We start from the raw sequence: 15,861 nt of genomic DNA, 5'->3' as shown, positions 1-15,861 counted from the left end.
TTTCAAACATTGGCTACAATGCAGTTGAAGCAGTGTCCAGGCCTTGGTAGCCACCTACTCACCACAGCGAAGTAATGGGAGGGCCTAAAGGGAGAGTAAGAAAAGGCATGATTCATGTCAAACAAAAAGGCTGTCCAAGGTTGGAGTTGTATTGCTCATCCAAACTTGCAGTTAGATTTTCACATCCATCACTACTAAACTCCTCGGCTGAAAAATATGCATTTAATTTATAGGATTAGAAGAGGGCGGACACATTTTTGATGGGTTATACAGATTAGTCAAAAAGAGTAAAGTTGGTTGTGATTCATGAACCAAAAATAAACACTTTACGGAAAAGGAGGTGGGACCACAGCTACAGAATCTCCATCGCCAATATACAATTACAAGGCAGAGTCTGGGCCGGGAAGTGGCATCAACTGTCAGTCACAAAAACACTCCGTTAAGTAATACTAAAGTTTTGCCAGGAAGTCACGGTCTTTTCCACAGACTACGTTTTTTGCTGACTCATCGCTACACATCAAAAACCTTCTGTGGTTGCACAATTGACCAAGTGAGGAGAGTAGAAATCCACATAACTCAACTTTCTAATTATCTTTTAAAAGCCTCTTCCTCATACGGTCAGAGCAACATAAACTGCCTGAGGAGCTGCACAAAAGGAATCCCAATTTCTGCTGAAGCTCTGGTTATGCACACAGACTTTAGTCTTGCATTAACGGACTAAGGGTCTCGATCTGAAGTGCAAAGGTTAAAGCCTATAACCACTCAGAATGAAGCTGGGGATAAGAGAAATACTGATATTGCTGCAATCCAAACTCCATTTTTGGAACAGGCCAGTCATTAGTTCACTTCATATAAGGAACACCGATTCCATTCTGGACTTTCCTACAACTTTATCCATTCTGAAAGTTGCTGTGTTGCTGTCATTGGCTATGGAAGCACCATATGTAGAGAAACAATTGCCCAGGACTGCAGTAGCCAGTACCATGTGAAATCATTTGCCAAGTAATGCAGAACAGGGGTGTGCGAAACTTTGAGTGGGAAATTTGACTCCCATCTTGCTCCTTGTCAACAAGACACTCAAGTCCTTACCTCTTTTTTTTATTATTAATCATGTATATATCATGTATATATTAATCCAGTTTATTCAAAGGGAACCAGCTGACTGACTAAAACTAGTAACATCAACAAGGTGATGGGGGGGAATGCTAGAATTAATCTCAGCCACTGGCAATCGCTCAGGTCCACGTCCGATCCATCCTTTTCCTTCCACCAGGCCACCTCAGTTTGGACCTAGCCATATGCAAATCCGTCTTGACCCTGCTCTAATAGAAATAGTCCAGCCTAAACCTCCTAGCCAAGTCTTCCCTGAACTGGAATACACGCAAGCTAGGAACAGCGCCCCCTAATATGGGCTCATACCTAGATTGCATCAGCACAGTGCTCACTGGACCCACATCTGGCGAACCCAGTCTCGGGTTGCTTTAATTCTGGTTCAGGGAGGACCCGGCTTGGAAGTTCAAACTGAAATGTTTTCATTGGTGGAGTGTCAAAACTTATTTGCATATGGCCGAGCCAAACTGAGGTGGCATGGTGGGAGAAAAACCAAGGATTCAGATGCTGACCAAGTGATTGTCAGATTAATTCGAGCTTTCCACCCATCACCTTGTTGCAGTTGATGCCCAAAGTGTGGCAGGTATGCCCAGACATGGGTCCTGTGCCTAATGTGCCACTGGAATCAAGCTATACCTGGTTGGATAGCCCTAATCAGGGCAAAACCAGTACTAGGTTGCTTGTATTCCGGTTTAGGGAGGACCTGACCCCTTCTTCTGGACTGTTCCCATTGGAGCAGGGTCTAGACTGATTTGCATATGGCAGAGTACAAACTGAGGTGACATGGTAGGTGAAATACGATTGCGATCCAGCTAGAGCCACTGCCAGTGGCGATTAATTCAAGCATTCCATTCATCACCTTATTTTTACACTTGAATAGTAACAGTGCCATGACAACATGGAGTGAAGCCGCAACCATAGAGGGAAATGCAAACAATATAAAAGATGAAATCTCAAAGTCCTTCATTGTCCTTAAAATAAATCAGCAAGCACAGCATGACAAACAATAGTGCATGGATTTTATCTCCTCAGCATTAATTGTGCAGGACGTGCTGCCATCCTGCGAGGCGGTGCTTATCTTTGAAAAGGTCTGTATACATAAAACACAGCTGTGGAGACAAAAATTGACCATTTACACGCAGTATTTGGCCGGCAGCTGATAACAGGTGTGCCAACAAAGGTGTGGGCAAAGAAGAACGAAATGCACCCACCCTGTTCAAATCCATGGACATTACAATGGGTGCAACAGAAATATTACACGTAATTTCATTACGAAATTTCCAGTTTTCCGATTAGTCAGTGACATTTGTATAGCAAAGCATCTGAAGGCTAGGACTATGAAACTACAAAGTCAACACCAATCCTGCTTTCAAAGAAGCATAGAAAAAAATTAATGAAGTGGAGACTATCTGCAAAACTTGGGTTTGAATTCCGTTCTGAACGGAAACAGACCCTAATGACCTGTTTAATAAGAACTGTTTTAAGCCATTTAAGAACATGAGGAATCAGGTGACTGGCCTCCAACATCACCCAAGCGGCTATTTCGGTCTAAAATAGTCAGAAATTAAAAAGCAGACCTCAGACGCATTCATATGTTAGGGCGAACTTTACCCTTTCTAAGTCTGGGATTAGCATTGCTGAGTGTAATGAAAATCCGTTAGCAATGAATGGTTCACGTTTTAAAGCCATGCTCTTTCCCACAATCGGACATCGAATGTAGAAGTATTTTATACAGTCGCTGGGCATCGCAAGTACAGTGAATAAAAACAGTGCAAATGCTTAATATTAGGCCTGCAAAGAACATTGCAAATGAGTATCCCATCGCGGTGGATAGCTGCCGCTAAAGAAAATAATCCTTGAGTTGCAACTGAAAGGCCCCAGTGGACCACTCCATTTCATAGACATTTGCATCAGAAGCGTTATAAGGAGCACAAGCCCCTATACAAAACTCCCCATAAACCTGCAAATTAATCTGTGGAGTGCCTCATGGTTCATCGCTCAGCTCCACTCTCCAATGCGTACATGACCCCTCTGGACAAAGTAATCTGTGCACGCATCGCACAAGTTACTACTTGTGTAACGATATATCTGTAAGAGACATTAGTTAGTGATAGATTCCTTACCTTAGAATATCCCCAGGCGTCAGACTGGATCCGGAAAATTTTGCGTAGCAGTACCCTTGCGCGTCGGTAGGCGTCGTCTGCGGCTCCGCGTCCGTCGTCGGCGCCGTGATGATGTCGTCGGAGTATATAGACGCCGCCTCCACGTGCTGACGTCAGTTCTTAGCCACAGCTTTTCCGCGCCAGAAGCGCAGAGCCATGACAAAAACCGACACTGGTGCCAAGAAACTAGGGCCCTGAAAGGGGATGACCTTAACCCTAGATATCGGTTCGCAGAACGGGGAGGATGGGTGGGTCGGTAAGGAATCTATCACTAACTAATGTCTCTTACAGATATATCGTTACACAAGTAGTAACTTGTGCATCTGAAAGAGACACGTTAGTGATAGATTCTTTACCTTAGAATAGATACCCCAGCAATACCATCCCCGTGGTGGTGGGTCTGCGAACCAATATTCACACCAGAAAGTCCTGGAGAACGGAACGGCCGAAGTAGCCATCTCTCCGGACTTGACTGTCCAGGCAGTAGTGCCTCGCAAACGTGTGCAACGAAGCCCACGTAGCAGCCTGGCAAATGTCCTGCAGGGGCACACCTCGGCCCAAGGCAGTTGTAGTGGCCGTGGCTCGAGTGGAATGAGCCCGCAGCCCAACAGGTGGTTCCTTCTTTGCCAAGGAGTAACACGCCTGGATGCACATGATAATCCATCTAGAAATGGTCCTCTTGTGCACCGCTTTCCCTTTCTTAGCGCCCGCGTACCCAACAAAGAGTTGATCATCCACCCGGAACTGGCGTGTGCGATCCAGATAGAATGAGAGCGCACGTTTTGGGTCCAGACGGTGGAGCCTCTCCTCCTCTCTCGAGGGGTGCGGAGGCGGAAAGAAGGTGGGCAATGTGATGGACTGCCCCATGTGGAAGGCCGTGACCACCTTAGGCAAGAAGGAGGGCCTAGTCCTCAAAACAACCTTGTCCGGATGGACTGAAAGGAAAGGAGGCTTACAAGAGAGAGCCTGGAGCTCACTCACTCTCCTGGCAGAGGTGATGGCTACCAGGAAGGCAGTCTTTAAGGAAAGAAGGCGAAGTGGACAGTTGTGAAGAGGCTCAAAGGGAGCGCACATCAGAAATGTCAGAACCAGGTTCAAGTCCCACTGAGGCATCACGAAGGGAACAGGAGGAAAAGTATGAGTGATGCCCTTCAGGAATCGATTTACGATAGGGGACTTGAACAAAGAGGGTTGGTCAGGCAGCCTCAGAAAGGCTGAAAGAGCCGAAAGATAGCCCTTGACAGTGCCCAGAGCAGAGCCCTACTGGGCGAGAGAAAGAAGGAAGAGAAGAATCTCAGAGAGAGGGGCATTGAGAGGATCCACAGCCTTTGCTGTGCACCATGCCACAAATCTGTTCCACCTGCAGGCGTATACCGTTTTTGTGGAGGGACGCCTGGCTGCCAGAATGATGTTGCAAACTTCAGGAGGCAAGTCAAATGGCCTCAACTGCCGCCGCTCAATCTCCATGCATGGAGGTGGAGACTGGACAGGTTCGGGTGGAGGACCGTCCCCTGCTGCTGCGACAGAAGGTCCTCCTGAAGAGGCAGACGAACCGGGGGATCGACTGACATACTGAGTAGCTCGGGATACCAGTACCTTCGTGCCCAGTCCGGAGCCACAAGGATGACTTGTGCCCGGTCGCGCTTGATCTTCTTCAGCACTCTGGGCAGAAGAGGTATAGGCGGAAAGGCGTACAACAGACCGCAGCTCCACTCGCGACGAAAAGCGTCTCCGAGCGAGTGCCGCCTTGGAAATTCCAACGCGCAGAACTGATGACATTGCGCGTTCTCTTCGGTGGCGAATAGATCTAACCAAGGCTCTCCCCAACGCAGAAAGAGGCCTTGCGCCACGTCCGAGTGCAGACGCCATTCGTGATCCATCGAGCACCGATGGCTGAGTTCGTCCGCCCTGGCGTTCAGAGAACCTGCCAGGTGTTGAACCACCAGAGTCATGCCCTGATGTTCCAGCCATTGCCAGAGGCGCAGAGCCTCCTGGCAGAGGGTCCACGACCCCACACCGCCCTGTTTGTTGCAGTACCACATGGCGGTGGTGTTGTCCGTGAACACCTGCACTGCACTCCCTCGGACAGACGGGAGGAATGCTTTCAGTGCCAGACGAATCGCCCGCAGCTCCAACAGATTGATATGGAGCCGGGACTCCGCCGGAGACCAGAGTCCTCTGATCTCCGCCTCTCCCAAGTGGCCACCCCAGCCCTGGAGGGACGCGTCCGTCACAACTACGTGCTCCGGTTGGGGAAGGGAGAGGGATCTGCCGTTGACCCAATAGCGGTCCGTGAGCCACCACTACAGCTGTCTCGCAGTGCCCTCCGAGATCAGGACGTGGTCGGAAAGGTTGCCCCGGTGCTGGGCCCACTGAAACTTCAGGTCCCACTGCAGAGCCCGCATCCGCCACCGTGCGTGATGCACCAGAAGGATGCAGGAGGCCATCAGTCCCAGAAGCCTCAGCGTCAACCTGACCGAAACCCGGGATAACGGCCCGAAGACCGGGATCAGGGCCTGTATATCCCGGACTCGCTGTTCGGGCGGGTAAACCCGAAACTGCGCCGAGTCGAGAACCGCTCCGATGAAAAGGAGCTTCTGAGAGGGGCACAGGTGCGACTTCGGCACATTGATGGAAAATCCCAGCCTGTGCAGGAGATCCGCCGTAGTCTGGAGGTGGTTGACGACTGCCTGGGGCGAGCCCGCCTTCAACAACCAGTCGTCTAGGTAGGGGAAGACTGAAACCCCTAACCTGCGCAGGTGAGCTGCGACCACCGCCATCACCTTCGTGAACACCCGTGGGGCGCTGGTAAGGCCGAAGGGGAGCACGGTAAACTGAAAGTGCTCGAGGCCTACCGTGAACCGCAGGTAACGCCGGTGGGCCGGCAGGACGGGGATGTGGATATACGCATCCTGCAAGTCCAACGCTACCATCCAGTCTCCTGGGTCTAGGGCAGCCAAGACCTGAGCCAGTGTCAGCATTTTGAACTGCTCCTTCCGGAGGAAGCCGTTGACGTTCCTCAGGTCCAAGATAGGGCGTAGGCCCCCTTTGCCCTTCTTGGGTACCAGAAAGTAGTGGGAGTAGCAACCACGTCCTACTTCTGGCCCAGGAACGCGCTCGATGGCCCCCTTGGCCAAGAGGGCCGAAACTTCCTCCCGCAGGAGCCGCAAGTGATCCCCCGACACGCGGTGGTGTTGCGGTGGCATGGCTGGAGGGGTCGTCTCGAAGGGGAGGGAGTAGCCCCTTCGGACGATCTGCAGCACCCACCTGTCCGAAGTGACTGTGCGCCAGTGAGAGTGGTGATGGCGAACCCTGCCTCCCACTGGCGTCACATGGGCCGAAAAGCACGGACTAGGAGGGTTTAGAGGCGGATGCTGCGGGGGCAGGTGTGGACTGGCTCCGCTTGCCTCCCCTACCGCCTCCACGGCGGTTTCCACGGCCGCCGCCGCGCTGGACGACAGTTTGCGGCGAGTGGCTGGCGGCACGTGTGGGGACGCCCCTTCCGTGGCCACGAAAGGAGCGAAAAGCAGCCACTTGCTGGCGCGGGGCCGAGAGGCCCAAGGACTTGGCCGTAGCCCTGGAGTCCTTAAAGCGCTCGAGCGCGTGGTCTGCCTTGTCGCCAAAGAGGCGACGGCCATCGAACGGCATGTCCATGAGGGTATTCTGGACATCAGCCGAGAAGTTGGCGGACCTAAGCCAGGCGTGGCGTCGAATCGCCACCGTCGTAGCCATCGCTCTGCCCAGCGAGTCAGTGGTGTCCAGTCCGCACCTGATCGAATATTTCGCTGCGTCCCGACCCTCCACAAGGGCTTGGCCGAGTTTGGCCCGTACCTCCAACGGGCACTCTGGCAGCAATTCCGCCACCGTTTCCCATATAGAATGGGTGTAACGGCCCAAGAGGCATGCGGTGTTGGAAGACCGCCGTCCACAGCTAAGGGACGAGAAGACCTTTTTGCCAAAGGCCTCGTACCTCTTGGATTCCCGATCAGGGGGTGCTGACGGGAAGGCGGTCTGGGAGTTAGAGGCCTGGATGACCAGACTCTCGGGGGTGGGGTGGGTGGACAGGAAACATGGGTCGCCCGGAGCCGGGCGGTGGCGTCTGGCCACGTTCCTATCTACAGGCGAACCTGTAGCGGGCCTGGACCAAGTGCCCAACAGAACGTCCGACAAGGCCTCATTAAACGGCAGCATTGGCTCCATGGAGCATGACTGCGGCTTAAGGACCTCAGTGAGGAGATTAGTCCTCACGGCCGCGACGGGGAGCTCAAGGCCCAAGGCCTTAGCAGCCCTCATCAACACCACACTATATGTAGCGCCCTCCTCCGAAGCCACGGAAGGAGGAGAGACGAATCCAGTGTCTGGAGAGGTGTCCAGGCCACTGGCCTCCCCAAGGTCTCCTGTCCAGTCCATGTTAGACTGACATTCCCTTGTCAGAGGGTCCTCAGACCCCTCCCAATCCTCCACTTCCCCCATCTCCTGAGACTCAGGGTCGTAAGTGAATGAGGATGGGTCATAGGGATGGAAATCCCCGACCGGCGTCGAGATCGGCGCCGACAGGCCCCGTCCCGACGCCGGAACCCATACAGAGGAGGAATTGGGGACGGCGTCGGCCGGGACCGACGCCGGCGGGGACACCACACGGACCGACCCCGGGGGGGTCGTAAGGTCCACCGGGGACGCTCCATCGCCCGACGAGGGCCGAACGGCGCCCTGCGGCATCGGACCCGAAGGCACCGACGACGCCGGGACCGCCGAACCCTGCGGCGCCGGCGTCGAAGACGTCGGCGGCGTCGAGGCCGAAGCACCCGACGGCGTCGGGGTTGAACCCGACCCACTAGGGCCCCCAGACGGGTTCACTGGGCCCGAAGGCGCCGCGGAACCTGTCGGGGAAGAAAGGGACCTCATGGCCATGAGGAAGCGCTCTATCTCCCCCGGCGTCGCGTTCAGCCCAGGGACCGGGGGGTATGGAGCCGAACGCGGCGCCCGCGACTCCTGAGGAGCCGCGTGGGCGGTGTCACCCGAACCCCCGGCCGCATCGCGCGAGCGTCGGGTGAGTCGGAAGAGCGATGACGTCTCTTCGACTTCTTATGCTTCTTACCTGACGACTTGGACCCGGAGGAGTGGCGCCGACTCCCGGAGCTGTGACGGCTCCGCCCCCGCGACCTGTCCCTCGACCTCCCGTGGGACCGGGACCTCACTCGGCGCGGAGCCGACTGGCGGATCTCGAGTCGCCTGCGGGACCGCTCCCGCCTGGCCTTCCTCGAGAGGGCCCGACAGTCGGAGCAGGCCTCGTCGTCATGGTCGACGCCCAAACACGTCAGGCACAGTCGGTGCGGGTCCGTAACCGACATGAGTCGCTCGCAACCGCCGCAGTGCTTGAAGCCGGGCATCCCTAACGGCACCGTCGGAGTCGTGAAGACTTCGAAAGAGATCAAAAAGATCCAAAAAGTTAGTCAAAAAATGACCAGGGAACTGCTTTTTCCAGATCTGCGCTGGCTGGCGCGGAAAAAAGAAGAACTGACGTCAGCACGCGGAGGCGGCGTCTATATACTCCGACGACGTCATCACGGCGCCCACGACGCCGATGACGGACGCGGAGCCGCAGACGACGCCTACCGACGCGCAAGGGTACTGCTACGCAAAATTTTCCGGATCCAGTCTGACGCCTGGGGATATTCTAAGGTAAGGAATCTATCACTAACGTGTCTTTCAGATAACATTCTCTGCTGTGCCACACAAGTCATACTCTCCCTCCCAGACAAGAGCCCAAAGCAAGAAACAAGTTCACCACCTACATGACTGAAGTAGCTAACTGGATGAAAGCCAACTGACTCAAGCTCAACACGGACAAGAGACGCTAGTAGTGCTCTTTAGCAAGAAAACCTCACCATGGGACTCCAACTGGTGGCAGGATGAACTTAGACCCACTTCCAGAACCCACGCAAGCAAACTAGAAATAATCAAACAGCAAACTGGACATGACTGCACAAGTCAACACCATCACTGCACCCTGCTTCTACATCCTGAAGAGTCAGTACTATCTTGAAAGGGCTCCCAAGCAACACTAGAAAAATGGTCATTCACACCCTAGTCGCCATTAAATTTGATTAAGAGAAAACCCTCGCCACTGGGATCAGCAAGCAACTCACTGGAAGACTACAAGCCATCCAGAACTTGCCAGCCAGACTCATCTTCAACCTACCACATAGAACTCACAATGCAACACATCTTGGGGAACTCCACTGGTAATTCCTCTGCATTTGCCACAAAGCTAGCGACTGCAAATAGTGAAGGCTTACCACATGTTGTGGTAGAGGGATAGCGGGTCACATGCAGCCTAACAGAAATTGTCAAATCTATGACACTTTAGACACTACAGGCTTAATTCAGAGGGCAGTATGAAATGAAACCCTCAAAATAACTTCATGACTCACTGAACACCATGTAAATGCTTTACTTACTCTACACCTACTCCCCCGCCTTTTCCCAACCCACCACCCCTCACCTGGCTGGCATCAGTACAGCCCTTGGTCTCATACGCCCCAGACCTCATCTCCTTTTGCAAAGGGCCTCAAGACATGGCTTTTCTCCTATTGTTAGGCCTACGCTTGCCAGGAAATCACTACTTCGTGCCAGGACACCCTAGGGCAGAGGTCTTCAAACTTTTGGATACCGAGACCACCCAGTCAACATTTTGAGGCGTAAGGACCCCCTCCTGACAAAAATTTCTAAACATGTAGGCAGGGCTATTAGAATTATGAGGCAGGTGAGGACCAAATTACGCTACAGGCTTGACTAAATTGTGGGAGAAGAAAATGATGTGATGCCGCGTATTTTGGGATAGAATTGCTTCTTTATTTTGATTTTTTTTTTACACAGTAACACGGAGGAAAGATTTCACCCCATCAGTACCTGTTTATAACCAAAATACAGCAATTGACATCAGAAAGATTTCTAGTCAACCTTTGAGAAGGGCCTTCCACTCCTTAGGGATAGGTGCTGCCACATTAGAAGCTCACCTGGCCCTGGCCAGGAGAAGCAGGGGTCCCTTAAAAACCAGGCGTTTTTGTGCAGAATTATGCAGTTTACCCATGCAGCTTCCCTCTCCCCCTCCTTCCATCCATCTCACTTTGCAGGCCATTTTCTTTCACCCTTTTTAGAACTTCTGAACTCTCCACATTCAACCTCTCACTTCACCTTTAATCACCTCTTGCCATTCTCTCTTTTCACTGCCCTCATCTCTAACAGTCTCTCACATTTATCTCATTGCCTCTCTGGTCCAGTCACCTCCCGTGCCCCTCAACTCTTCTCATTCACCTCGTCTCCATTCAGATTTTTGTCTATTTGTATCTTACACCTCTCCAGTCCCCTCATTCAACTTTCTCATCTCCCCTTTGTTCTAATAGAAGCCCTCACCTTTGGCTCACACTCACTTCTTGCGTGTCCACACTTCTTTTTTAATTCATATTTCTCCTCATCCCTGACCTCTTAAATCGAATTCTCTCACTGCCTTGCTGTCCTCTCTAATCCTCATCTCTCCTCACCAAGCATACGGGTCAGACCCATATGCTCCTTGCAGCCCTTTGCCACTACTTATTGTTCCCCAATTCAAAAAACCATGAGTTTTCTGTCTCGCTGTTTTGGTGCAGGCCGCGCAGTTATGGAACTTGCACCCTCCTTTGCTTCGCTCCACCAAGAATCTATTATCCTTTAGGAAGATAAAAACCTCTCTATGCTATGTAGGTTACCCCATTTGGCTGGTTCGCCTTCAGGCAGCAGATGGTTATTCGCCCCAGGACATGTTTTGGTAACAGTAGCGTACTACAAATGTAAATAATAATATCCAGTATCAGGGGAGTCACTAGATCAGAAATTCAGAGGGGACAAACACTCACAGCAGGTCCCAACACTAGTCGCACACAGTGCAACAGTCTTTTTGGTGCCCCATCCCAGTTTCCTCCTTCTCCATTAATTCCTTCACTGCCACTCACCAACAATGCACCTCATCTTTCTACAGCACCTTTCTGACAAACATTTCATTTTTTTATAGCGCTACTCATAGTTAACTCACACTGTTCTGTGATCTGCATGGTTCACGTTCTTTGTAGCAGGCACATTAACCCTCTGCACACTGTGGGTGACAAGTGGCCATGTGAGTGCACAGTGAGAGATGCAACAGTGCGAGAGTAGGGTAAAAGGAGTGACTGCAGAGTGAGTGAGGTTGCATATGAATTTGGGTGCGAATGCAAGTTCAGAATGGGATGAATGAATGTATGATTACTGATTGGCTTGTTTGAGTGAGTTGCATATTGAGCAGTGAGGGGGACAGGTGAGTGAAGTGTCACATGAGTAGTGTATTCATGTGACTGCGGGTGAGGTATAGGGTGAACAGCGCAAGTGCATTGTGAGTGCAGAGTGATCACTGAGTGCAGGGTGAGTGGGTGAATGGTGTGAGTGCAGGGTGGGCGTGAAAGTGAAGGGCGAGAATGAGCAGCGAACATTCCCAGACACTTGTAACTCAGCATGTTATTGACAACGGCGTAGGGTTTAAGATCCAAGTTAAACTATTGCGGCATTAAATCGGGGCTCGAGAAAATAAATAATGTGCTGATCCTGCAACAAACTTAGTCCTATGGTTAGGGTTGCCAGCAGATTTTGATGGCCCAGTCGGTACAAAAATAATCAGTAACCTAAAGCTGTATTTTCAGCACTTATCTGTGCATACTTCAAACAGCAAATATAAATAGAAAGCACTTTAAATTGTGTTCTAGGGCTGCCTCAATGATCCATGACTGACTGAGGAAAAAGAGACAGAAAAGCCACATAACAAATGCATACATACTTTTCTATTTAAAAGTCTATTAAGTGTCAAGAGGAGGTCTTTCCAGGCTCTTTAAACAAAACCGGCAGGAATTATTTTTTTGGGCAACCCTACTTTATGTTCCTTTTCCTTAAATGCATTCTCACAGTACAACAGTAATTGTAAAATACAAGTGTAAGGAACAGGCAGAGTGGGGGCCCAGGGGTACTGGAACCAGGAAAAAAGCCTCTGTAGCCAGTTTACAAAGGCATGTGAATTTGCAAATGGTCTTTAAAGACCTGTGAAAAACTCGAGGCCTGCTGGAGATGACTCCAGACACTGCCGAGCCTCCAGCAGCTAGAGTGTCACTGTATCAGCAGCCGGGCTGAAGGGGGCTGAAGCCCTTGGGCCTGGGCAGAAGTGTGACTGAAGGCGTGACCCCCTTCGCAACGCTCCACGGCCCCCTTGGGGGTCACGCCCCACAGTTTGAAGAACCCTGCCCTAGGGTAATCACGCACTCTAAAAGTATTAACATAACCACAGACCATACTTTTTGGCTCCTGTGAAAAAGTTTGCAAGCACCTAAGGTGGAGACCCTTCAAAACTAGAGTAAGGCAGAGTTGTCAATTGCAACATCAGTTTAAGTGCCTACTAAAATTTTGGTTCGACTGTGTGCACAATTCAACTGAATTATATTATTTCTACTTACAAGGACTAGATATATTTGATATAGGCAGCAAACTATGACGGTGCTACAGTCAATGCAGAACTGTTTGAAGAATAAATCATTCACTTGCTCATTTAGAGCAATGAAAAGTCACTTCCTGCCCCCCCAATTTGTTCTCAACAGCAAACTGGTTTCACCACCAAGTCTTGGAAAGGTCAGGATCATCTCACACAACATTGTCTGAATGGCACCTCTGATTTATGTTGAATAAGCTAGTGTCCCTAACACAACCAGGCTGAGTGGTGCCACCAATTTGGAACAGGAGGTAACAGGCTCTCTAATATCAACCTGCCACACAACCACTACACACAGGAGGTGAACTATGCCAGTGTTGATAAAACTAAAACAGATGCTATTATACTAGATTCAAAGTTTGGTGTAACACAAAGCATATGCATAATTTATTTCAATTCATACAGTTAGAAAAGAATTGGCATCTTATTTGTACATTAAAAACATGAATCACATAGGCAATGATTAATGAACAATACACAAAAAAAACTCAATTTAAAAACATTACACAGAACAAATAAAATTGTTCCAAAGAACAAGTGTTGACACGGCGTTTCGGTTTTTGAGGATGTGTACACCTTCAGGACAGATTCTCGGTTATTAACACCATGGATTCCCTCAAGGTTTAAAAGAATTTATTCTAGAATTGATGTAGAGACTCAAAAATCATGACGTCCCATGGTACAGTGTCTCAGATATCCGTATATCGGTTCAGATAGACGGATATCGGAGACGCTGTACCATGAGGAGCTGGGAGGACGACAAGTTTTATTGATTGATGCAACTATTGCTTATTAAACGGGAGGTCAACCCCCGAAACTTGTATGCTTACAGACTAAGTGGATTAGGTCTACAGCTGCAGCAATTTCATTGTTTCCACTCCTTATTGAATGACAGTGGAAGAAACAAACTAAGTCGGTGGCTCCTCTGGACAGGGTAACAATTGAAAAGTTTTTAATAAGATAATGCACATGTACACGTACCCATAAGGATTAAAACTTGGGACGTCATGATTTTTGAGTCTCTACATCAAGATCGAGAATAAAAGATTTTAAACCTTGAGGGAATCCATGGTGCTAATAACCGAGAATCTGTCCTGAAGGTGTATACATCCTCAAAAACCGAAATGCCGAGTCGACACTTGTTCTTTGGAACAATTTTACCTGTTCTGTGTAATATGTTTTTAAATTATTTTTTTCGTGTATTATTCATTGACCATTGCCTATGTGATTCATGTTTTTAATGTATAAATAAGATGCCAATTGTCTTGTCTAACTGTATGAATTGAAATAAATTGTGCATATGCTTTGTGTTACAACAAACTTTGAATCTAGTTCTTGCCCTTTTGTATAATAGCATCTCTGTTTTAATTTTATCAACACTGTTAACATCAGCATAGTTCACCTCCCGTGTGTTGTGTGACAGGATGCTATTATAGAGCCTGTTACCTCCTGTTCCAAATTGGTAGCACCACTCAGGTCGTTAGCCTGGTTGTGTTAGGGACACTAGCTTATTCAATATATTTCCCCTGGTCCAAGACCGTTTGTAGTAAGGGGGCCTCCTATATATTTTTTATATTACCTCTGATTTATGACCAGGGTTTCTTAGGTTTCATAATATACATTCACTTTTAGATAAACTAGCGCTGGCCATCGAGAAACTTGAATGATTTCTCAATTACAATACAGATTCACAAGTATATTTCTTTAAGTTATAGTTAGTAATCATACGTAATTGTGATGTTTTCACTAAATAATCAGATCTTGCAGCTTTCAAGACTCTTAGGAGTGTATGGAACTTGTCTACCATTGACATCACATTAAGGGTATAACATTTGACACTGATCACATCAGACGAAGATACATCACTGAAATCTGACAAAAAGGGAAATTTATTAAACCACCACCACCAAAGTCTCACAAATAAAAAATAAAAAAAACACATAGCCCAGAAGGCATACATAAAAGGTGTGTTTGAATGAAATAGGGAACGTATGAATGTCAAAAGGAGGGACACTGGTCGTCTTGTTCTGAACTGTCCCTGCCCTTTAATAGGGGGAGCAGCGGGACCGCTCACTGAGATCAGGGGACATAAAGCAGACTCATCCGCTAGCAGGTATTGTCCTGCACACACGAGATGTCCAAGTAAAGTCTTGTGTGAAGTTCCGGCTCTACTACTCTTCACCAAGCACGAGTTTCAACCACGCCTCTACATGCGTGAGTTTCTTGATCGTCACTACTGACGTATTGTCTCTGAGCTTAACCCAAAGTGATACTCTCACAGTTGCGAGTTAAATGTATGCCACAACAGTACGCCCAGTCACGGGCAAAGCAGCCAATCTAATTGAAGGACAAGGAAGTAAATCGCCCAACAAAACGGAGCCTTCTTATAGGCTGCGCGAGTTCCTCCCACACACACCTGCTATGTAGTTGTTCCTAAATGTTTCCCTACTTACGACTCTCCGAGAAACGTATGAAACTTGATCTTGCCGATGGTGGTGTCCGCCTCGAAGTTGGGGAACACTTCACCGAGTAGGATACCAGGCATCTTGGCAAGAGAGGCGGGGGGGGTGGCAGGCCGTGAGATGGAACTTTCGGCTCCTGAGTGCCCTACTGCAGTGATGACAGAAGGCTGGCCTCGTTGGCGGTGATCATTTTATAATGCGGAAACGAGGGCGGTAAAAGGGGCGCGCTACAGTCGCATACGTCACCGAAGAGAAAGAAATAACTAGAGCGCTAACTTGTTTCCTCTATGTATAAATATTGTACGCCACTGAGGAAAGGAAGAGGCAGCAATATACCTGTTTACAATACAAAACATGGCATATTTCTCATCAAAGCGCAATATATAAAAGCGCCGGTCGAAATGTAAAAAAGGGCTCTCAGGTGCGTGCGTTCGTTCGGGCCCTGAGGGAGATTCGAGGTATAGTTTTTTATAAAGAAGATAATTGCAGGTTACGTTTTTTGCTGGGCTTACCCTTGCACTTTAGTGCACATAAATTACATAATACGAATACAGATTTAACTGATGGCTAAATCGTTGTATTTTTA

At 49.3% G+C, this 15,861-nt stretch overlaps 1 protein-coding gene across 1 annotated transcript in view; it reads right to left on the bottom strand.

The window, feature by feature from the left end:
* PRDX6 (peroxiredoxin 6) overlaps window positions 1–15,500 on the bottom strand; it is a 143,707-nt gene extending 128,207 nt beyond the window's left edge. The window contains exon 1 of the mRNA XM_086956355.1: window positions 15,267–15,500. Coding sequence (XP_086812481.1) covers window positions 15,267–15,358 — 92 coding nt within the window. The 5' untranslated portion in view covers window positions 15,359–15,500. The remainder of the gene's footprint in view (window positions 1–15,266) is intronic.
* Window positions 15,501–15,861: the final 361 nt, after the last annotated feature.

The sequence above is a fragment of the Lissotriton vulgaris genome, chromosome 1_1 (genome assembly GCF_964263255.1).
Source record: "Lissotriton vulgaris chromosome 1_1, aLisVul1.2, whole genome shotgun sequence".
Taxonomy (NCBI): Eukaryota; Metazoa; Chordata; class Amphibia; order Caudata; family Salamandridae; genus Lissotriton; species Lissotriton vulgaris.
Note: the sequence above shows the minus strand (reverse complement) of the source record. Positions and strands in the feature narration are given on the sequence as shown.